The sequence below is a fragment of the Trachinotus anak genome, unplaced genomic scaffold (genome assembly GCF_046630095.1).
Source record: "Trachinotus anak isolate AG129_WGS33_773 ecotype Australia unplaced genomic scaffold, CSIRO_AGI_Tana_v1 ptg000012l, whole genome shotgun sequence".
Classification (NCBI taxonomy): Eukaryota; Metazoa; Chordata; class Actinopteri; order Carangiformes; family Carangidae; genus Trachinotus; species Trachinotus anak.
In genome coordinates this window covers 14,466,848-14,488,355 of record NW_027273863.1, presented here as the reverse complement: position 1 = coordinate 14,488,355, position 21,508 = coordinate 14,466,848, and the positions used below count along the sequence as shown (strand labels likewise).

Sequence of the window (21,508 nt, the reverse complement as noted above, 5' to 3'; positions counted from 1 at the left end):
GAAGGTACAGTCCTTTGATGTGGCCCAGGATGAGTTGAAAGCTAAAAGAATGTGGTCACATGTGGCCCGGACCACCTCCGAATGTCATCTGAGTGATTGGATTTCAAATGCGTCCTGAATGCATCCCGGAAGCAGTCATAACTGTACTCTGCTGTCCACTTGTGACTGGTTAAGACCAAGTCTGAACAGGGCCAAAAATTCCGTCAAATTAAAGAAGACACTCACCTCCTCTCCTTTTTCAATTCTGCGAATGCAGCTGATGATGATTTTGTATCCCCTTTCAAATGTCACCACCTCAGCAACACAGTTCGGGGCACAAGAGTGGTTGATATATCTGTGTAAGAAATCAGAACAGATTTATTTCATATCACAAAAAAATCTACAGATTACTATAAAAGAAGCAGCTATATGTTCCATTTAAATATTGTAAACTTAATTCAGATCTATTAAAACTTTTTTTAAGTGTAAATTGTATTTTTTCCCCTTAAAATCCAGACTTTTTCAATTCCAATTAAAACAGCTTTAAAATCACTGTCACCTTTATAAATACAAGTTTAAGTATAGGCAAAGTTTTTAAAATGACTTGAAAAACGCAAGAGGCTCCAGGAACAGCACTGGACTGTAAGGCATTTTGGTGTAGTACAACGAATGAGGTGCCATCTCGGAACACACGATCCAGTTCTTTTAATGAGTAAGTAAAGCAAAGTTGGAGCTGTAGGACAATGAAATAGGATCACGCACACATCCATTACAAAAGTATTACCGAAAGTTTAACTGTTAGGTCCATTGTACAAAAGCAACCCAGAGCTGTATCAAGATATTAGTTCAATATTAAATTTATGTATGTAGTTAAAGACACTAATCCAGGAGATCCACAGTGGCAAATGATGTGTGCTTAACACCCAGGAGGAAAGTGTGGTAACAGAAACTGTGTGAACATAAAAACCATAATCATATTTTACAAAATGAAAAAAAAAAAAAAAATGATAATAATAATAATAACAACAATAATAACAACAATAATAATAACAATAATAATTCAGACAGAAGCCATAAAACACCATGCTTATTATGTGTAATATAAAATAGGCTAGAAGTCACATAACCACAGATGATGCGCATAGAAACTCACTGTACCTTGCTAGCCCTCCAGTTCGAGTCGCATCAACAACATGTTCGCTGTCGATGCGGAACATGAACACTGCTCGGTTCTGTAAGGGAGAGGGAATTAACTTGATGGCAAAAGTAACTTTACATAGAGAGTTCTTAGCTCAAAAAGTATTTAACACAAATGTATACCTGAGATCTATAGATCTTCTCCTTGCTGATGGCAACCTCATTTCGTAGGATGGTTCCATTGTACTCGATCACCATGGTTTGTTTTTCAATGTCTCTAGCAGCAAACAGCCCCAAGCCCTGTGAATACATTACATATGTAGCTGTTCATTTTGTTCACAGGAGTCCAGGAGCATTGGATTCATTCAATCCTAACTGAAAATTAAACTGAATATTTATTTTAAGACTCACCTGGATGCGGGAGCGGGCAAGATAGACATTGGCTCTCCACTCACTCTTCATCCAGCGGTACTGAGAGGACCTGGGGTGCACTACTGGAGGCTTGTTATGGGGGGCACCACCTTCTCCTTGGGCCACATTCTGGTTAGACCTAGCATTGCTGCTGGATACAGCCTGTGGTTGTGGCCTTTATTTTGAAGGAGGAAATCATGAAAAAAACAATGTTTAAAAAAAAAAAAAAAAAAAATCAATAATATTTTTGGAAAATTGTGAATTAGCAAAATGCTGCAATACCGCATGTGACCACAGATTAATGTCAACTTTCCCCAAAGGTACCTTATCACCAGTGAAGTGTAGGGGGAGTTTGTCCTTGGCTGGGCACGGGCACAACCAGCTGGATTGAACATGAGAGGCAACTCCACAAGTGGATTGCGTCCATAACGGAACGAGTACGTGTCACAAGCCTCTACTCCAGGGAGCTGAAATGAATGAGTAAAATGAGTAAAGAGGAGTTTTATGCTTCAGCCTCTACAAAATATGATCTGTACTTGTGTTTACATGACATATTCTTTACTGTGAGTAAAAGATAAATTAACAAATAAATCACAAAAAGCAGCTACAAACCGATTCAGTGATCTTGGTGACCGCAGGGACTGTGAGCCCAAACAGATCCTCTCCTTTCAGGTAAACAGGGAACAGCTTCAGAGTGCCTGATTCAGTTCTTTTGTCAGCAACAGGACCCAGAACCTTATCCCACACTCCTGTTTACAGAGAGACAAGCATACTCGATGGTTAAAACCTATACTCTGAAAAGGCTGGAACACACAACAAACATATTTCTGTATGAATCATTAGGTACAAACCTTTAGCCGAGTTGTCAGTCAGGACAAGGTCTTGGTAACCCTGTTCGATGACTCTGATGGTAAACTCTGGCCGTCCCTCTTTGTCTTCAACGGAACAGACGTAGCGGCAACGGCGGTTGCCATGACGCATGCTCCAGTAAATGCGGCAAGCCTCATAGCCAACTGGAAAGATGGCTGATGGGGAATGGAAAGCTGCCATTTGAAGAGGGGTTAGCTGGCCCACCGCATGCAACACCAAGCTGCCGACTCTGAAGGTGTAGCCTAACTCAGGCTGCTGTACAGCAGTTGCAATCTGCCGCATCTCATCTCTTTGGACATAGACCCGTCGGAAGACAGCGAAACAACGCAGCTCATGCTCCAGCGCTTGTCCTGCTGTTCCCCGGGGCCTGTGGGCATGACATAGCATGGTCTTGTCCTTGAAGAAGGTGCACTGAGCTTGCAGAGCACAGGTGAAGTGGTAGACATTGGTGCAGCGTAGGCGGTGGCAGCCGCTGGTGGCTCCTGTCTGCTGGCAGTAGGCGCAGCGTACTGTTTGACCACGACGCAGTGCAAGCTCCACGTTGATGAGGGCGCCAGCCTGGGTCTCATACACCTCAGTCGACCACAGAGCACAGTTTAGGTGAACCCACACATCAAGGTCGAGATTAAGTAACCTAGCGGGTCCATCAGTGATCCCATCTCCAAACTGGTGGCAGAAACAGCAACGTCTGTGGTCCCGGAGTGAGGCAGGAGGCCGCAGGGAGGCCCCAAGTTTCTTGAGGAGCTCATCAATCTTATCCTCATCTGGGAGTTGGGAATTCCCTCTTGGAACCACTACCTGGACAGTCCATTTCCTCCAACGGAGTCCTTTCTGTCTTTTTCCCTGGTGCCAGCCGTCATGGGACCGTGGCCGGGCCTTCAGCTTCACTGTCACTTTGATGGCATCAGACTTTGTCTCTATCTTTGGTGTCTCACCTGCCATGGGGAAGGGGATAGGAGGGGTAGAGGGGGGAGACTGCTTGGGCTGAAGCTGAGCCAGGCAATGAACATCCAGTGATGACATGTTGTTACTGTACTGGTGCTGAGCCTTAGAAAGGCCCTCGGTTTGCTCTGAGGCTGGAAGGAGGGACACTGATTCCTGAAAATATGGGAAAAGAAGTAAGTCATAATAACTGCATGTTATTTGGATTCACTATGGTGTTTCTGCATGTTAGTGGTACAAACCTTAGTTTCTATGGCTGATCTAGATTGCAGTGGTGATGAGGAACAGTAGAGAAGGAAGCAGCTGTGACTGCAGAAAACCAGGTTGTCTTCAGATTTCAAACGACCTTCAGATTCCTAGTGAGAGAAATATGTCCACGTTTTAACAGGCTGAATAAGGAATGAGGTGTTAAATCAAAGCCTGACCAATGTGAACTGCTTAAGTTCAACTGACGTTAAAAGAAGTTATGAAATAAACATCAAAAAACATTCAATATTTAAATAACCAAAATACGCTCAAGACTGACATCATGGGGTATGCTATTTAACCCACTAATTGATCCGAAATGGATTTAACTCCAGCAGGCTGGATTTACATAAATCAGAGGATAATCAGAGTATTACTGTGGTACTGTGTGTGTATGAATATATATGGATGTGTGCATTCCTTCAGGCTCAATGTAGGCACATCCATCCATATTTAAAGCATCCTGTAGTTTATTAGACTCTGGTTGTAGAGCTTTTTGGTCTACAATAATATTGTTGACTCTCTATGACTTGCTATGGTCTCGAAAATCACACTTTTAGCAACTAAAGTGCTCCAGTTAAAGGGTAGTCTACCTACTTAATATACCACCCTGCTGCCCTTAGTACTGTTTGATTCATTACCTTCATGTGGACAGGGAGATCTTTGATAGATTTCTGTACTCCATTTCCCAGAACCACCACCTTACAGTGGCAGCACCAATGTGGTTTACATCCAGGGCTGGCAGGGGTCTTGTGGTCGGGTCCTTGAGCTACAGCTGCACCTGATGCAACAGAAAGCATGTTTTTTAAAATGATATCCATTTCAAAATACAATCTGTGATTAAAACCCTGCAGAGGTATGATACTTGACTTAAGGTAAACAAATAAACATTAGCTTTGTAAATAAAACACTGTGTTACAGCAGTAAAAGAGATGAAACTGGACAACTGAGGCAACTGCCTTTGTCTCTTGGTGAGTTGTCAATTTCTTATCCACATGGTTCTGTGCTGACAACACTCATTAGGCCTGTTACAAGAGCTCTGAAAGCAATAAACAACAGTTTGTATTCTATAGTCTTCTGAATAAAAATTGTTTACTTGATTTGATTAGCTGAGAGAATCACTTAAATCAATATGCTGCCCTCAGCCCAAGTCAAATAATGACATGCAAAACAAAACAGGCGTTTGTAAATACTGTTAAGAAACATAATCACTGCTGTGGATGTTAAAGGGGAGACAATTACATATTAAGATTGTGTTGTTGCTTTGTGCTTTTTCACAGCAAGTCATTATGTTAGCCTTTAATTGAAATGTCATGTCTGATTTAAGCCAGTGTTGCAGTGCTTGGGGGAATCAGAGATGCTGTTGTTTCATTTAGGTTTTCCCTCACCTGGGCTGTTGGGATGGAAGCGGAAATGATGTGCCTGCTGCTGTTGCATCATCCCCTGTGCTCCACTGGGTCTTATCATCTGTCCAGGCCGCCCGTGAAGCCCTCCATTATCTCCTTGTCCGTGGAAGAGCATGGGAGGCCGAGGATCCATGCCATGGGGGCCCACTCTTGGACCACTGAGCATAGATAGGGGTCCCCTGTCTGGGGTGCTGCTGACCTCATAGCTACTGGGGATCTTCACACATAGCAGGTCTGAAATGGCTGCCACTACCCCCGTGATGTTCTGAGGAAAAAAAAACACAAACATTTACATCCTGAGCAATTTTTGTGGTGCTTGTACGCAAGGTATGAATAGCTTTAACATCATCTGGGTAATTCCTTTAACTTAAGATTCTGATTAATAAAAAGCATTTTTGATTCACTGTGACATACTGATATCAAGTATTTTTTTTTTTTACCTCAGCTGCAGCTGGTCTCAGTGTGATAGCTACAGACACCAGCCTTTGTTTGGAATCATGAGAGACATGGCCAAAGGGGGGGCTGAAGAACATTGCAGATGGCTCAGTCTTGATATCTTGCAGTTTGACCTCTGACCCTAGGGGATTTAAAAAAAAGGGAGGAAATTCAGAAAATTTGTCACACTGTTAAGGTATTCTGAAGGTGTGTATTTCAATTGCATACACAAACAAATCCAATTAATGATGATTAGTTTTTAATTATAGTGTAGTTGTGTTTATTTACCCTTCCCATCAGGCGCAGGAAGCATTGGGAGGACAGGAGACAGGCAGGGGGATGGTGGCTCTTCCTTCACCAGAGAAAGGTCTGGGTAGCGACTGATCTCCATGCCAACCACACTCTCAGGAGACGAGGATGGAACAAAACTGTCAGGTGTGTCCCTGTCTTTGCATGGCTCCTGTCCTCTGTTACTGTTAACATTTGGTGAGGAGAAACAAAAAAAAAAAGAAAAAAAAAAAAAAACAAAACAAAACTTACCACCTCTGTCAAAACCATGGAGCCAAAATTGATCGTCATAACATTATCATACAGCATTAATCAATATTCTATGAAAGAATTAGTGTTATTCATCAGTGTTACCTGAGTTCCTCCTGGTTGTTGTGTGGAGGGGTGGGGAGGGAGGCTGGAACATCCACAGTTTTGGGCCCCTGTGCGATGGCCCTGGCTAGCAGATCTTCCTCTGTCCTAAATGGGACATGTAGTGGCTTTGGGACAAGGCCTTTGGACACTATATAAAACAGGAGCACAATGTCATTATGAATGTACACACACGATGCTTGTTTGTAATGATGGAAATACAACATATCTGCTTTCTATTTTCCTAAACTTGTTGTGTAATGTGAGATAGTGGAAAAAATGTCACAGTCACTAAAGCTTTTGTTGGAATTTGTGCTTTACAAGTCTTCTGAAATGTGACATGATAGTACACCCTCATGTATTCCTACCCATGGCAGCAGCTTTGCTGGCCAGCTCTTCTGTTGTGGCAAATCCATTGATCATTTTCTGTCGGTTCACAGGTGGTGGGGTGGGAGGGAGAGATGCCGGTGGTGTTGGTGGATTACTCAGGTTACTCTGCTGTAGGAATCAATACCAATGCAATGTCAGCACACCATGCTGCAGACACTCTGAACACACATCACTCTGTTCACACAGTTTAAACATAGTAAGGTTAGGGGTAAGCACCTTGTAGGCCAGCTGGGAGTAATAGTCAGAGACTCCATCTAGTGAGGCGCTGCCAAAAGTACCAGATAAGAGGTTCTCTCCATTGAGCTGGCCGCTGCCATAGGGAGCAAAATGGGCAAAGTTGACCCCAATCAGGGGCTCCATGAGGGGCAGCAGGGAGAGCTGCTGTGTCAGGAGAGAAAAACAACAAGGGGGAAATTATTGGAGTAAAATCAGAACAAGCATGTAAGTGCAGTGGGTGTTCTAGCACAAACCACCACTGGGAAACACTAAAGAGAGAGGGAAAAATATTTAATTGCGCTCATTTTGTAGATCATATAAGCTGTTTATGAATTCAAAAAGATAATTCTTAAACCAATATAAACAGTAGTCATGCATTTTGTATCAAGGTTATTTTACATCCTATAAAATGTAAAGAAAAAGTAAGGTGTAATTAGCTAGTGCTGCATGAATTATCCCTGAGAATGAGGTCTTGTGTCTTGTGATTGAATACTGGAAGAACAGTTATCTACTTCTGTGTAGACTTCAGAACCAGGCAGGTGAATGTGGGCAGCATCAGACAGTTAACTGTTCAATAGTTAAAGGAGAGTTAACAGACTAAGCTGTAATTTCCCTTTCAGCAGAATCCATGTTACAAAACTAATGGTACATGCTTATTTAGTGTTTGCTAAACTGTATAAAATGTGATGCTGAGATGATATCATACTGCATTTCTAATGACTGAGTCAGCTTCATAAAGTCGAAATCAATAAACCTCAATCAATGAGAGACTTTCAATACAATCATGAATCCCCCTCCACTCTCCTGAATAATAAAAGCTTCTAATACCTTGGTGTACAACTGTCATCAAACCCTATTACAGTAATGTGCTTATGATATGTGAAATTAGTGTCTGTGCACTTGTTGGAAGCAATTCTCTATTTTGCGTGTAACTAATACTGTTAAATTTGGGATAAAGCATTGTGTCAGGAGCAGATGATAAGGTCAAATCAATCTTACCTGTTTGATTTGGGTCATTACAGTGTCAGTGCCAGAGTGCATCAGTTGCCTCTCATCTCCTTCCTTCTTCCTCTTCTTGTAGCGAGAGGCAGGTTTCTCTCCTCCTTTCGGTGCCCTCTTGTTCCTCCCTTTCTTCTTTTCCTGTTCTGGCAGCAGAGGTCCAGGAAAGTCAGGGGTGCTATCTGAGTATGCCTGGAGACGAGAAAAGAGGTGCTGTTGCATAAAAAGTCACGAACAAACTTCAAATTACTTGAGAAGCACTGCGGCTTCAAGTTAGATGTTTTCAAACACAGAACTATGACTCATTCAAAAACTGACAGCTATGACTCATACCAATTTAACTATAATATGGCTCCCATCTGAATCACTTAGTCAGTCTATGACTCATTATGTTGATCATCTCCTCAGTGCTCTGTAACTGTATGACTAACACAAAGACTGACCCCATTGCTGTCCATGGAGCTTTGCCTCAGCAAGGCTTTGCAGTCTGTAGGCTCCTCCTCCTCTGAACGCAGGCTCTCCTCTGACCTCTGCTGGGTAAATCCAGGTGGAGGTGTACTCTTGTTCTTCAGAAGGTGCTTCAGTAGTTCATTTCCAGCCTCACCCTTGTTTGGACTTTGCCCTGCAGGGAAGGGAGATGTGCCTCCTTTACTCCCCTCCTCCTTCACAGAGCTAATTTCTGAGCCAATAGCCCCTTCTCTTGGCCCATGACACTCACTGGCATCAGTCTGCTCCAGCTTTATGTTGTTGAGGATCCTGTCATGCTCCTGAGCCTGTGTCCTTGCTGTGTCCGATGACATACCAGGATGTCCACACTGTCCTCCAGAGAGTTGCCTTTCCAGCTCTGAGTGACTGGGGGTGGAAGATCCCAGTAAGGGGGACCTTGACAAGTCCTGGTCTCCGAAGAGATGGGTGTTTCTGGTTGGAGTTGAGGAGGTGTCTGAGACGCATGGTGTGAGAGGGGCCGTTAGGTCAGAGTGTGGAGTTGAAGGTGTCTTGACTGAATCTGCGTCATCATCTTTCTTCTTTTTGCGGCTCCTCTTCTTTTTCCCTTTCTCATCTGGGATGATGTTGGAGTAGAGTTGGATAAGAGACTGACCTGAGCCAGGAAAGTTAGATGGTAAAGGTGTAGATGAGTCAAATGGTGGACCCTCACCTGGCATTTGAAGCATCATTCCTGGGCCACTGAACTGACGAGGCCTTGGCTGACCCTGGGAGAAGTTAGGTGCTTGTAAGGCAAGATTGTCAGGCCCAATACCAGGCCCCATATCTGGGGGCATCATCCCATTGCCCATCAAAGGTCTCCTTTCACCTTGCATAAATGTTCCAGGTGGTGAGCCCATTCCAGGCTGCATGCCCTGCTGCTGGGGAAACACTGGACCTAGAGGCTGCTGTTGCAGAGGGGGTCTCTGAGGCTGCATGAAGTCTTGTGGCAGCTCTGCATTAAAAAATGGCATCTGAGCAAGTGGTGCCATATTCCCTTCTGGCCCCATCATCCCTTGCTGCTCCATTTCCATACGGTGTTTCAGGGCTCTCTGTCGTTCAACCTCCTGCATGAGCTGCACCCGCTGTCTCTCCTGCTGCTCCCTAAGCCTCTCCCTCCTCTCCCGCTCCTGAAAGCCTTCACTGAATGGGTTGTTGTCATCAAACTTCACACCACCTGCCTGCATGGGTTTTATACCACCTGGTGGAGCTGGTGGTGCCTGAGGCTCCACAGGCATTTGTGAGTGCTGTGGTATATTACCCATTGGCATTTGATGGGGCTGGCCTGGATTTCCTACAGGTACCTGAGGAGGCATTATTGGTGGCATTCCTGGTCCACCCATTGGCATGGGAGCACCCGGATGCCAGCCAGGCGGTGGGTTGGGCATACGTGGAGGTGCATTTGTCTGGCCAGGATGAAGAGGCATCTGCATCATGGGGTTCATGGGGGGCTGAACCATTGGTGGTCCACTGGGGACCATGGCTGCAGGGCCTGGCATAGGGTGCATCCCAGGCATTATGGGTGTCATATTGTTTTGCTGGTGTTTCACTCGGTACTCCTCTATAAGTTCAGCATGCTCCTTCTGCTGCTTGCGGATCTAGAACAAAACATAAGACATTCACCAAAAAAATGTGATTGAGGTCCTCTATGAAAATTACAATGAAATTATGTACTGCTTGCAAGCTGTTTTATCACATTTAAAAAAGACAAACTTATGAGGACAGGTTTACCCAAGGGAGGAAGTGAATAATTTTGCTTTAAAAAAGCAGCCGGGAAAAAAAAAAAAAAAAACCTTTTGAGCCAGAGTTGGAAAGTACAATCAGCCAAAAGCTGTTTTTTTTCAGCACTGCTCTTTTCGAGAGTCAAAGCAGAGTGACAGGTGCAGTGGAGACTGTGTACTTTGAATTCTTCTGTTTGAATATAATTTTTCAAGTTTGTCTGGGTAGAAAATAGGCAGAGGTATACCTTCCTATCTTATAGCTACATTATCTATTTTAACAATCAGAGCAATTAATTAATATTTAACACTATTTAGATTTGCTACAGATAAGATACAGTCAAAAACAACACCTCTGCTTCAGATAAAAATAAATTGTCACTCATCTGTGTACCAAAGACCTGAAGCAATAAAAATGAAGAATCAACAGATGTATGCATTTCATTTTATGTGCTAATCTTCTTCACATTTTAACCTTACACTAATGCAAGAGTATTGTTGCTATGCAACTTGCTGTGACAAAACGATATAATCTCATGTGGCTTTGTCTGTAAGATGAAAGTTTGATTAATTTGTTTAATCATAGAAAAATAATATTATTTAATATTTTTTTCATGTTTTTCTGATACACCTTATTTTAGCACCACAATGCTTAGGACGGCCATTGTGTGGAGTAGGGCTGAGATAGAACTCGGCAGTGGAGCTTGACAGGCTTGGCATTTACCTGCTCCAGTTGTTTCTGCACCACTCCCTGCTGCTCTGTGACATGTTTGAGCTGCTCAGCGTCCTCCTCAGGGAACTCTCTCCCTGCCTTCTTAGCTGTTCTCTGCTTGGCAGACAAGGCTTTCTTAGACTTCCTGTGAGCTCCGATCTTCTCTTCCAGAAACTTCTGCTGCATTTGAAGTAGTTGCTGAGTCTCCTGGAGCCATTCCTCGTACTGAGCCCTCTGAGCATTGTCTGAAAGAAGAAAAAGGCTCTTTTGTTAGCAATCTTGAGAGCATAAAAAACAAACATCTTAACTTTTCTACTCCTGACAAACCTTCAAACCAAGAAGTTGAAAATGCATATACATTTTTATAGAACTTACTGACAAATCCTGGTCCAAAGTTGGGAGGATTCAGTCTTGCTACTTGAGTCAATTTACCATCCTGAAAGCAAGATTGACAAGCATGTTTTTATATATTTGATATTTTACATTATATCATTTTAAATTACATCTAAGAAAAATAGCTGTTTCATTACCTGTCCAACAACTTGTGGAGGAAGCGGTGTACTTTCAGGACAAGGGGGAACAGGAGCAGGAGCAGGAGGAAATCTTTAATACAGGAATACCACAGCCATGCAAAATAATAATTCAATTAATTACAATGGAAATTCTTCAATTCTTCAAACAGTTACATATATCCATGTGGCTGGGTTTTAATGCTGGTATTGTCATTCCTTTAAAACCCTCTACTCCCGCTACCAGTAATGCATTTTCTATTAATCAAGTTCATGCAGAATCAAAGTGAACTCTTTACCTGTTCATGACCACTGGGGCCATTCCCATGTTGTTCTGAACCATGACTTTGTTGATGCCTTTCAGGGCAACCATTTTAGCTTTCATGATGGGGTCAGTGATGGCATCAAAATCTGTACATAACAAAACAGTGCACTGTCAGAAATAATCACTTTGCAAAAAAAAAAAAAAAGAATGATAATCCCAAATGTGAACCCATACTGACATCTAGAATTTCTGGCCTAAATTATTTACCGATGTTGGGGAAAAAGGAGTCGCTCGAACGTTGTCGTATCATGGCTTGCATCTGCCTCTGCTGCTGTTGCTCCTGCCTCTCCTGGTCAAGGAGATCCTGCAATAGGAGTGGCTGCTCTTCCAGCAGAAGAGGACGATGTTGATTGTGCTGACCCATCACCTGGTTCAACACTGTCTGCTGGGCCTGACTCAGACCGCTCTGGTCCACTCCAGGGGCTAGCCCCACCTGCTGGTCGGCTCCAAAGCCAGTCATGGAGGCTTCTCCTGCAGTGGTGGCGTCGGAAATTGTTTGACTCAGTGTCAGTCCAGAGGTATGCTGAGTGTCAGTGACTTGGTTCTGCTGGGGCATGAGGTTACCTCCTTGACTGACAGATTCAACGATTGGATTTAATGACTGCTCCTCAGGCTGCTGCTTAATGAGTAAACTAGAAAGGACTGGGGTGGAGTCAGAGAGAACGCCCTGCTGGTTTGAGGTTAAGGTGTTTCCAGCAGCTTGCTGGTCTACCACCTCAGGTGGTTTCTGACAGTCTTTCACCTCTGTTTTAATTTCTTGTCCAGGTGCTAGAGAAGCAGAGTCCTGATTCCCAGGGGCTTCCAGCTTGACTTCAGCTGAAGACTGCTCACCTGAGGCCTCTGACTTTGCCAGTAAAGATGCTGAACTGGATGAAGCCTCACTTTCAGTGCTCGGGTTTTTGTTAATGTCTGTGGTGTCAGCGTTATCATCCATGGGATCACTGAGATCCAATTCCTCATTAAACATGTCTTTCTTGATGTCGTCTAGGTCAGGGTCAGTATAAGCAATGATATCGAATTTCCCAGATGTTAGGAAGTCATCAAGGTGTAGGTCATTTGTCTCCAGGTCTAGGTCTTTACCATCTTCAGTATCCAAATTTAGGTTTTCCAAGTCAGCATCCACCAAGTCTTTCACCTCCACGTCCTCCAGATCTTTGACTGCTGATTCTTCTGCATCCAGTTTCTCCTCCACAGCTTCAGTGCTGGCCACGGAGACAGTTTCAGTCTGTCCAGCAGGGGGTGCACTCAGGATCATTGATGCTGCCATGTTGTGGGTCTCATTTGAAGCAGGCTGGCTCATGGATCTCATCAAAGGAGACTGTTTGAGTGTGTTGTTTCCTGACATTTGGGCTTGCTGATGAAGATTGTCCATGCTGGCAGATAGCTGTACATGGCTAGTCTGGCTGGTCATGGGGTCTACCATCCTGGGTCCCTGATTTAAGGGGAACCTGGAATCGGGTGCTCCTGGAAAGCCTGCTGGTCTTTGAACCTGCAGGTTGGGCTCTATGTTGCTTCCTTGCATGGCACCTGGTGGAAGTGGCATACGTGGTCTGTTTTCTGCTGCTCTGTGACGCAGCTCAATGAAAGGCTGGCCCATTATGTTGTGCTGTTGCACTGGCAAACCACGTGGTGGGAAGTGTTGGGGCAGCCCCATAGGGTTGCTTCCCATATTCTTTGCCATTTCTGCAGACATGGAGCGTCTCATTTGAGGAGGTACATCCTGCATTGGGTGTTGCCCCCGGGGAAAGAATTCTTGGGGCCCATGTGGTCCTAGAACCCCAGGTGGAAATGCAAACCTAAAACAGAATAAAAACATGTATAAAAAAGAGGAAGGGCATTTTTTGATTTGTGCAGTGCTGAGTTATCAATTACAGAACATTCAAAACACAAAATGCAATAAAAACAATAACATCTTAACACAAACCTTGGTCCCTGATGTCTCAAATTAGGATCTCCAGGATGTGGGCCCCGGTGGATTTGTCCCTCATTAGGGAAAGAGACACGCTGATCCCCTGGAAAAGGTCCAGGAAACCTCATTGGCCCTCTCATGGGTCCTTGTCCAGGATAAGGTGGAGGAGGCCGGTTGAACATTTCCCCCTGTTGCCCAGGGCCCTCCTGGGGCCAGGGTCGTGGTGGTCCTGGGGTTATGTTACCAGCAGGCTCCTGAGGGCCCCTCTCCTGTCGAATCGCACTCCTCTGTTGCTGCTGCTTGAGGATTAGTTCTCTAATTCGTTGTCGCTACAGAACAACAAGCGTAGAGAAATTTAAGCCTTTTCAAACACAAGATCAATGAGCCATGTCTAGCTCACAATAATACTGTATTTTTAGCTGTTCACAGAGATTGTTGGTTCATTTCAGCCCACTCATTCTACACAGCTAATGTGTAGCAAAGCAAGACAAATTTCCATTCTTTTTAAATTGACTGCTTATGCATACTTTCAGTTCTGCAAATACACAGAAGTTTTCACTTGCTATATCAAACACGCTCTGATGTCATAGTTACCAAAACATACAATGGCTTATAGTAAAGATAAGCATATGGTGTTAATCTGTTTTCCTCTGTATTAACATATATATACACTAACAAAAAGGTATATATAGGTGAATATTAAAATATAAGTTTTACTTTACAACCCAGGACTATTTTTTTTATTTGGCCCCTGTTTCTACCCGATATAAAAATCTTTTGCTTGCTAACATAAATGAAATCCATCAAAGAATAGAGCAAACAGTTTACTGTTTAGTTTGTTTTATTTTGTTTCCTTTTGTGTATCTGTGGCCTCATCCTTCGTGTTGGGTTGAATCTGTGTCTGAATTGTTTTTCGGCATGATATATATAGGTTGTTTTATGATGAAGCCAAATCAAAATCAGATAATCAGACAGGTTATTAAACCCTAACAAACTATATTTATTTGGAAAAGAAAATGAAAGAAAATTATTGCAAATTCAATTCCAAATAAATACTTTATGGTGTGTTCATCTAACCGCTTAAGTTAATTCCCATATAGGCCAATGAACTCATCTTTATGAGTAAAATATTGCAATAACGATAGCAATGATGACCAAACTACAAAAATATGACATTTACATTTCATTATATTTACTCATTTGGAAGATGCTTTTATCACTAAAGCTTCAGTGTAGTAGGAGACCTTGGTGTAAGTACTAAGAGCCACATCTATTTAATAAGTGCAAGGAGATTAAGTAAAGAAGTTGGTTGGGCATGTTAGGGTGTTAAAAGTGTTAGGAGAGGACCCAGCATGTAAAAAAAATACAAATAATAAGAATAATAAATAATAATTTAAAAACATTGTTAATAATTCATTTAAATAAACCACCAGTGCAAAAATAACATTTCATTAGTCATGTAGAAATGAAAAGATTTAGAATAGAACATCAACAATAGTATTCATGTACCTGTCTGAGTCTTTCCTCACTCTCAGCGAGAGCAACACCCTGAACCTCAGAGGATACACCAGGCATTTGTGGGTTGTTAGACAGTTGGCCTGGGTCTTGAGGGACAGTTCCATTATTACCCACAGCTGACTGCTCTTTCATTTCCATTTTCTCTGTTGACTGTGGACGAGGGGTCATGGGGGCCTGTTCAAATGGGTCATGGCCAGGTGTAAGACTGGGTCTTCTAGATGGTGACTGAGTAAATCCATCTTCAGACACACTTGGGTGTTTTGGTGTTTGTGAGCCCGGATGAGGGAATGGCTCCTGAAGCCTTCCTTGGGGTGGGGGGAAAGGGTCCTGGCTTCCCATTGGTCCTGACCTTGGCCCTTGCCTGATGAGCACATCAGGACCAGGCCGTGGAGTCCCTGGAGGCTGGGCGTAAGGGTCACTAAGCATTGGTCTGGGGGCCCCTGGCTGAGAAAACATGTCGCTACTTCTTGATGTCCCAGGTGTGCTAGTAAATGGCTCTATTGGCACCCTCTGACCGCCTGGTGACTTGGAAAACCTTTCTCCCACTGAGGGCCGTGGAGTACCTGGTGGCTGAGCATAAGGGTCCACTGAGTGGGAGGGTGACATCCTCTGTCCTGGATGTGACTGGTGAGTGAACTGGTTCATCCCACTGGGTCTTGGAGTAGCAGGAGCCTGTGAGTAAGGGTCTGAGGATGGGCTAGGGTTGTTTGGTGGCTGGCCGTAGTTGTCATGTGGACGTGGGGTGCCGGGAGGTCGAGCATAGGGCTCAAAAAATTGACGAGGTTGAGCACCGGGTTCATTGATAGATCGTTGGTTAACTGTAGGCTGAGAGAAAGGGTCAGCAGCTGGCTTATTAGGACCAGAGGGCTGGGCAAAGGGGTCATATGTAAAGTGGTCAGGCCTTGGAGTGGAAGGTGCATGAGCATAAGGATTTCTAGACATTTGAGTCATTGGTCCTGGCTGCGCAAATGAGTGCCCCTGAGGGTGATGCTGGCCCATTCTAGGTGGACTGGTGAAGTTGTCATTCCCAGATGGTCTTGGGGTATGCGGAGGCTGAGCATAGGGGTCATTATGCTGATTCTGGGAGAACCTGTCAGTAGAATGTGGACCTGGTCGGCTGAAGGGATCCTGAGCCTGAGGAGGGGGCATAGGTGTTTTGAACAGAGGGACCGAGCCAGACTCATTACTTCCGGGTATTGGTGTTAGTAAAGGCCTTGAGTAAGGATCAGACAAAATCATCCTGTTCTGGGCCATTCGCTGATAGGCCTCAGTTCTTATCATGGGCCTTGAGTATGGGTCTCTGCCTGGAGAACCCATTGGGGGTCTTCCCTGAGCAGCCTGACTGGCCCTGGGCGGACCCATGGGCTTCAAAAAAGGGTCCATTTCTCCAGTTGGCCTTGGGGTGTCAGGAGGTTTGGCATATGGATCACTGCTCATAGATGTTGGAGAGCCAAAAGATTCATGAGCAGGAGAGGGCCGACCTCTGTCCTGCTGCTCCATCAAGGAAGTGGGGGATTTACCAGATTCCACCATTCTGCGACATGAATTTGGCCCGAGAGTTGGTGGTCTTGGTGTCCCAACCATCTTGGCATATGGGTCCCATGGAGAAGAGGGTCTGGAACCGGAGGAACCTGGTGAGAATACCTGTGGAGACTGAGGTTGGGAGGAAGGGCCAGATGGAGGGGGAGGAGGTGGTCTTAAGAACACATCCTCTGGAGGACCTGAATTAGGGGTCCCTGGTAGCTGTGGCCTGGCAAAGGCTTCTTTAGAGCTGAGCTGCTGCATGGGGGACATGCTGCCATTGCTGGGCTGGGAAGCTGGGCTCTGGTTCCCACTGGTATTGCCATCTCCCTCCGACTGGCTGTTGGTCTGCTGCTGTTGCTGCTGCTGCTGTTGTTGCTGGAGTTGCTCATTCTTAACTTGCTCCAGTTTCTGAGTGGCTTCAATTTTGGCTTGCTGTTTGCTTTTCTGCCTCATTTGCTGTTGGAAGGGCACAGTGAAAAGTGGGATTAGACATCAAAAGGGGATGCATAAAATATCAGTTTCATGCCAAAAATGAACTGGACCTACTAACCACCAATGTCATCAGGGTTAATGTGGAGGATAGTGAAGTTGTTTAGGGGGCTTTACTAAACCACCACTTCTTAGCTGTCTTAATATTAAGTGGACCTGCCGCTGCATTCGCTGACTTCATTGCATACACTCTTACCTGTCTAAACTTCCACTCTTGTTCATGCTCTGACTCTTTTGGTTTCAAAGGGTCTTTAAACAGCAGTTCTGTGTCTAGTGGTATGTTGGGATCAAACACCTCAGGGGGCTGTTGCTGCGGATGATGCCTCTTCACCGTCTCATTCGACATCTGGACTTTGTTGATGCGCAGGGCTGCTCGGTTATCTCTTGCCTTTTGCTAAACAGCAAATGAATCACAATTGCAAAACAAAAACACATCAGACATAAATACTATATAAAAACAGGTTACAAAAGGTTATAAAAAAGGTTACTTGTGGAATCCTGATTCTCTAACAAGTGTGATACTGGAGAAATTTCACTCATACTACTAAAAAAAACTGGTGTGTTCTTTTTTTTAGAGCATTTTGTGTCAATATCTCACTGATATGTGAGGACTTGGCAGGCAAGGTCATATCAAAAGATGACTTCCAGTTCTCCTAATGAGTCCAACTACCTCCCACTTGCATGGATCGAGCATCAATCAGCACCAACATCCCGAACAGATACAACCCGAAACAGGGTAAAGGAAATCATCAAAAAAAAAATGGCTGTTTATGAACATTGTGTCACTGGTAAATAAGGTCAGCTAAAGCATCCATTTTGAACCAATAAAGCCCTACATCACTGAAAATGTTCAAGGGATGCTGCTGAACTTTTTTTTTCTTTTGGATACTTGGTCATTTGGTTGCATAGTCATGATCCTCTTCATACTGTATATTGCACAGATGATGGAGGTCACCCTTGTTATTCTAAATCAGGTATCTCAGTAGTTTCCTGATAATGACTGGGGCGTATAAGTGGAATATCAAATGAAAAAGCTATGAAAGAGAACTGCCACCATGCAAACCGGTGGCAAAATACCCTTTAAAAAAATCAATAATGCAGGGTGCATTTTTTAATCAAGTCTAGGTCTTTGAAAATGGCCTCTGCCAGATAAAATTACTTCTAGTGAACTTAATTACCGCGACCATAGTGAGTTCTAACGCTGAGCAGAGCTTCCTATGTTAATTAGTTCATCTGTGAATGGCCGGATTTCAAATTGCATTGGCAAGAGGCAAGAGGCCAGATGCGATACAGGAGTCTGCCTTCTGCATACTAATATGTCAATGCAAATAGTAGTGACAGTTCAGGCTTAAAGACAGTTGAAGAAAATTAGCAAATTCAACAGTATGGTTGATCTTACCACATATGGGGCCCTGTCTTGTGAACTAGCTTTCCTCCAAAGTTTTGCAATTTGCTTTACTCTTGTAGACCAGTCTGTTGAGAGAATAAGAGGAGGAGTTGTCATGCCAACAGTCTCACAGAGCATGCAAGGTATTTTTTGATTTGTGTGACTGTACACCCAAACAATACCCAGAGATAAGCAGAAATAATAGCAATGACTACACAAACAGAAAAAATATCACGGACTAATCATGAACAATAAAGCTAGAGCCATATACCAACCTGGGTATTCCTCTTTGAGGTTGGGAAAATTGACATTGGTATACAGGACTGGAGCAACAGTGGCTAGCTCTCCAAGTGTCTCCTCCTTCTCCCACTTGAGTGTACTCCTTTGGGCATTGGACATGGCTTCAGTCTCCCCCTCAGGCAGAGATCCAGAGGGTGTAGGGCCGGGGCCATGGGCTGGGGAGGGCCATGGACCAACTGCTTCTCTAGGCATCTGATTAAACTTTCTATCCCTATAATAACAAAGGAAAAGAGGTGAAAAAATGGTCTGGTTTTGCTGGGAAAAAAACCAACAAAACAAAACCAAAAAATCCATCTTGGAATAATTTAAAGGAAGGAAGCATTACCTTGGATTGTCAGTGAAAGGCATACGGTTAAGAGGGGAGAAGTTTTCTGGGATGCAAGGTCCTGCTCCTGGATTTGTGGGGAAGCGTTGGTTTGGTCCCATCATACCATTGATCATTGGCATCCTTGGAAACATGGGATTCCCTACACACAATTTTTAAAAGGTGACTTAGATCCATGGACTTTACAGTCAAGCGCTCTATGCCTGACCATCACAAGGTGATTAATGGTGTACCTGGGTTAGGGTGAGGCATGCTAGTGCCAGGTGTGGCAGGGAGGGGCCCTGGACCCTGGGGGCGAGGCACCTGCGGTGGTGGAGGTGGTTGGCTCGTGCTGGGGCTAAGGACTGCTGTGAAGAGATCCTCCACATCCTTACCTTCCAGCTCTGTAACAGAATGTGATGGCACAATGTTGTGTGTGTTAATATCCATTAAGGCAGGAGAGAAAAAAAAAATTAAGACACAATTTGGAAAGACATTAAAGAAGATGGCAAAATCTTTAAAAAAAGGGAATACATTTATTGCCTTTATTAAGAGAGATAATTGGATAATTGATTTTGATCATTTACTGCCTTAAAGACATCTGCACAATTTATCTCACTGACTGGTAAAATATTATTTAGCACAATACTGAACTATGGTCCAAATGCTGTAACAACACTGCATTGGGAGTTCAGGGCAAGTCATATTAATCAGCGTGGGACAACACTGGATCAAAGTTTTACAAAAAGGTTGAAATTACAAACCTGGAATTTTGTAAAGTTTGCTGAGAATTGATTCTGAAACAAGGAAAGGATCAGAAACAGATCGTTACTCATCTTACGTAAAGTTTTAAAATAGCAGTGTAAAACAACTGAAAGTGTCTGGATGTCTGGTCTTCTACACTGACCATCGGTGACCATCTTGTCTAGCTCTGGGCTGAGAATACCGTCCAGGGGTTCCTCCGGGAGGGTTCGAGGCGTCCTCCGGCCAGCCTGAGACTGGGACACCACTGGGGAACTGTCTGCCAGGGGCCCAATGTCCAGACCAGCTGTGGAAACACACACAGACATACAAAAACAAATCATGACATGCACACACACATACATACACCCACACAAACACACACACACACACAAAACAACCAACAAAATACCCAACCAAGAACGTGATCATAAATATAGACTTGAAGTGAGAACATGTTTATTGTCTTAACAGGCTGTGGAATGCAGTCAAAACTGAGCAGTATATGGTTACAGCTCCTTGGGGTGCCTGTGTTGCTTAAAGGGCGTGTTTTCAGGACGGTGAACAGACAGACAGGTTGTACTAATTCTCAGTAAAGATACACAAACACTTGAATGTTTGTGAAGGAAAATAATGCTCTGACCCATCCGTTACACTGGTCCTTATACAAAATTCCTATTAATCTTTTTTTTTTTTTTTTTTTTTTTAAATGACAGTTCTACCAACTTAAAGATGGTTGTAACCATTAGTTGGCAATATCTGTATTAGAACTTAACTATAATCAGCCCATAGAGGACTTAAGCTGAACAAATTAGTTTTTATAAAAACCAAAGGACATGTACTGCAGTGTTTTTTTGTCATCCAGCCACAGGTCTGAAAACGGAAGACCTTCGATGTCTTCAGGAACTGGAAGGACATTCACCAAGGCCTCTTCTAAATTGCTTCAATCTAAGCTGCTCATTTCTTGAATACCAGGATGTCCTTGTCAGTTTGTTTTCTTTTCTATACATCTTTGATGAGGCAGCTATGAATTAGTTCTTCTATTTATTAAATTAAAATGTCCTCCTAAAATGAAAAGGTTTAGGAGGCTCATATTTAACGACCGACACACCATATGCATCTGAGTGAATACTGTGCACTGGGTTAGGGAAGTACAAAGCAATTTATGAGTGTTAAAACAATCTGAAATGGTTGAGAAAAGCTAAGTATGAAGCAGCTTATATACATGCACACTGAAATAGAGACGCACACTGTAAGAGAGGAAGGATGAACTAAAGCAAGGGATTAGTAGGCCATAGCACCCTTACCAAAAGGAGGAGGTGAGCTGTCAACCTGGAAGGGGCAAAAATCAAGACCTACAAGAACCCAAAACCAGATAAAATGAGTGAAAAAATAGTGAAGACAGAACAAGCACAACACGGTTCAGACAATGCAAACCAACAAAGGATAAAACCAAAGATAAGAATGTGACATTAAAATAAATCAACAAGTGGTGAAAGCAAAATGAACTTGCTGTCTGAGGAAATTTCTGAACCGGGAGGAAGAGATTGTGTAAACCCATGACTAGGTGACCATTAATAAATTCTTAGCGCTGTGACTGCCTGTGAGATATATGACGCACCAGAATCATTGCTTGGCTTTCCGAGCATTCCCAAGATGTCTGCATCAGTGTTCAGAACATCAGATAGATCAACTAATGGTTCCTCAGACGTCTCTGTAGATGGGAAAAAAGGAAGAAACAAAAAAAAGAAAGAACCAAACTGTCAAAAATCATAATTGATGGTGATGTTGAACGGATTGTGATTTGGAACCATTTGTTTGAAAGTAGAATTTGCTAAACAAGTGAAGAAACTGCACAGTATGTAAACAATAGTGACACCGAGTGGCCCCTGAATGACTTGAAATATACTATGTCAAAT

The 21,508-nt window shown here is 43.5% G+C and overlaps 1 protein-coding gene across 7 annotated transcripts in view; it reads right to left on the bottom strand.

The window, feature by feature from the left end:
- The window catches only part of kmt2cb (lysine (K)-specific methyltransferase 2Cb), a 63,189-nt gene that overhangs the window by 2,204 nt on the left and 39,477 nt on the right, over positions 1 to 21,508 (bottom strand). For 3 of the 7 annotated variants that reach the window (XM_071492711.1, XM_071492717.1, XM_071492714.1), the window contains 33 exons: positions 21,211 to 21,303; positions 20,897 to 20,944; positions 19,756 to 19,896; positions 19,613 to 19,645; positions 19,103 to 19,252; positions 18,870 to 19,011; positions 18,520 to 18,755; positions 18,257 to 18,330; positions 17,054 to 17,251; positions 14,836 to 16,824; positions 13,342 to 13,655; positions 11,625 to 13,213; positions 11,392 to 11,503; positions 11,114 to 11,186; positions 10,959 to 11,019; positions 10,596 to 10,828; positions 8,114 to 9,751; positions 7,671 to 7,862; positions 6,672 to 6,836; positions 6,434 to 6,563; positions 6,069 to 6,216; positions 5,715 to 5,899; positions 5,432 to 5,568; positions 4,974 to 5,256; positions 4,227 to 4,366; positions 3,582 to 3,695; positions 2,379 to 3,495; positions 2,140 to 2,276; positions 1,852 to 1,994; positions 1,528 to 1,702; positions 1,300 to 1,416; positions 1,138 to 1,211; positions 226 to 334 (listed from right to left, as the gene is read on the bottom strand). In XM_071492711.1, coding sequence (XP_071348812.1) covers positions 226 to 334; positions 1,138 to 1,211; positions 1,300 to 1,416; positions 1,528 to 1,702; positions 1,852 to 1,994; positions 2,140 to 2,276; positions 2,379 to 3,495; positions 3,582 to 3,695; positions 4,227 to 4,366; positions 4,974 to 5,256; positions 5,432 to 5,568; positions 5,715 to 5,899; positions 6,069 to 6,216; positions 6,434 to 6,563; positions 6,672 to 6,836; positions 7,671 to 7,862; positions 8,114 to 9,751; positions 10,596 to 10,828; positions 10,959 to 11,019; positions 11,114 to 11,186; positions 11,392 to 11,503; positions 11,625 to 13,213; positions 13,342 to 13,655; positions 14,836 to 16,824; positions 17,054 to 17,251; positions 18,257 to 18,330; positions 18,520 to 18,755; positions 18,870 to 19,011; positions 19,103 to 19,252; positions 19,613 to 19,645; positions 19,756 to 19,896; positions 20,897 to 20,944; positions 21,211 to 21,303 — 10,490 coding nt within the window. The remainder of the gene's footprint in view (positions 1 to 225; positions 335 to 1,137; positions 1,212 to 1,299; positions 1,417 to 1,527; positions 1,703 to 1,851; positions 1,995 to 2,139; positions 2,277 to 2,378; positions 3,496 to 3,581; positions 3,696 to 4,226; positions 4,367 to 4,973; positions 5,257 to 5,431; positions 5,569 to 5,714; positions 5,900 to 6,068; positions 6,217 to 6,433; positions 6,564 to 6,671; positions 6,837 to 7,670; positions 7,863 to 8,113; positions 9,752 to 10,595; positions 10,829 to 10,958; positions 11,020 to 11,113; positions 11,187 to 11,391; positions 11,504 to 11,624; positions 13,214 to 13,341; positions 13,656 to 14,835; positions 16,825 to 17,053; positions 17,252 to 18,256; positions 18,331 to 18,519; positions 18,756 to 18,869; positions 19,012 to 19,102; positions 19,253 to 19,612; positions 19,646 to 19,755; positions 19,897 to 20,896; positions 20,945 to 21,210; positions 21,304 to 21,508) is intronic. The other 4 variants (XM_071492713.1, XM_071492716.1, XM_071492715.1 and 1 more) reach the window with 4 other exon arrangements.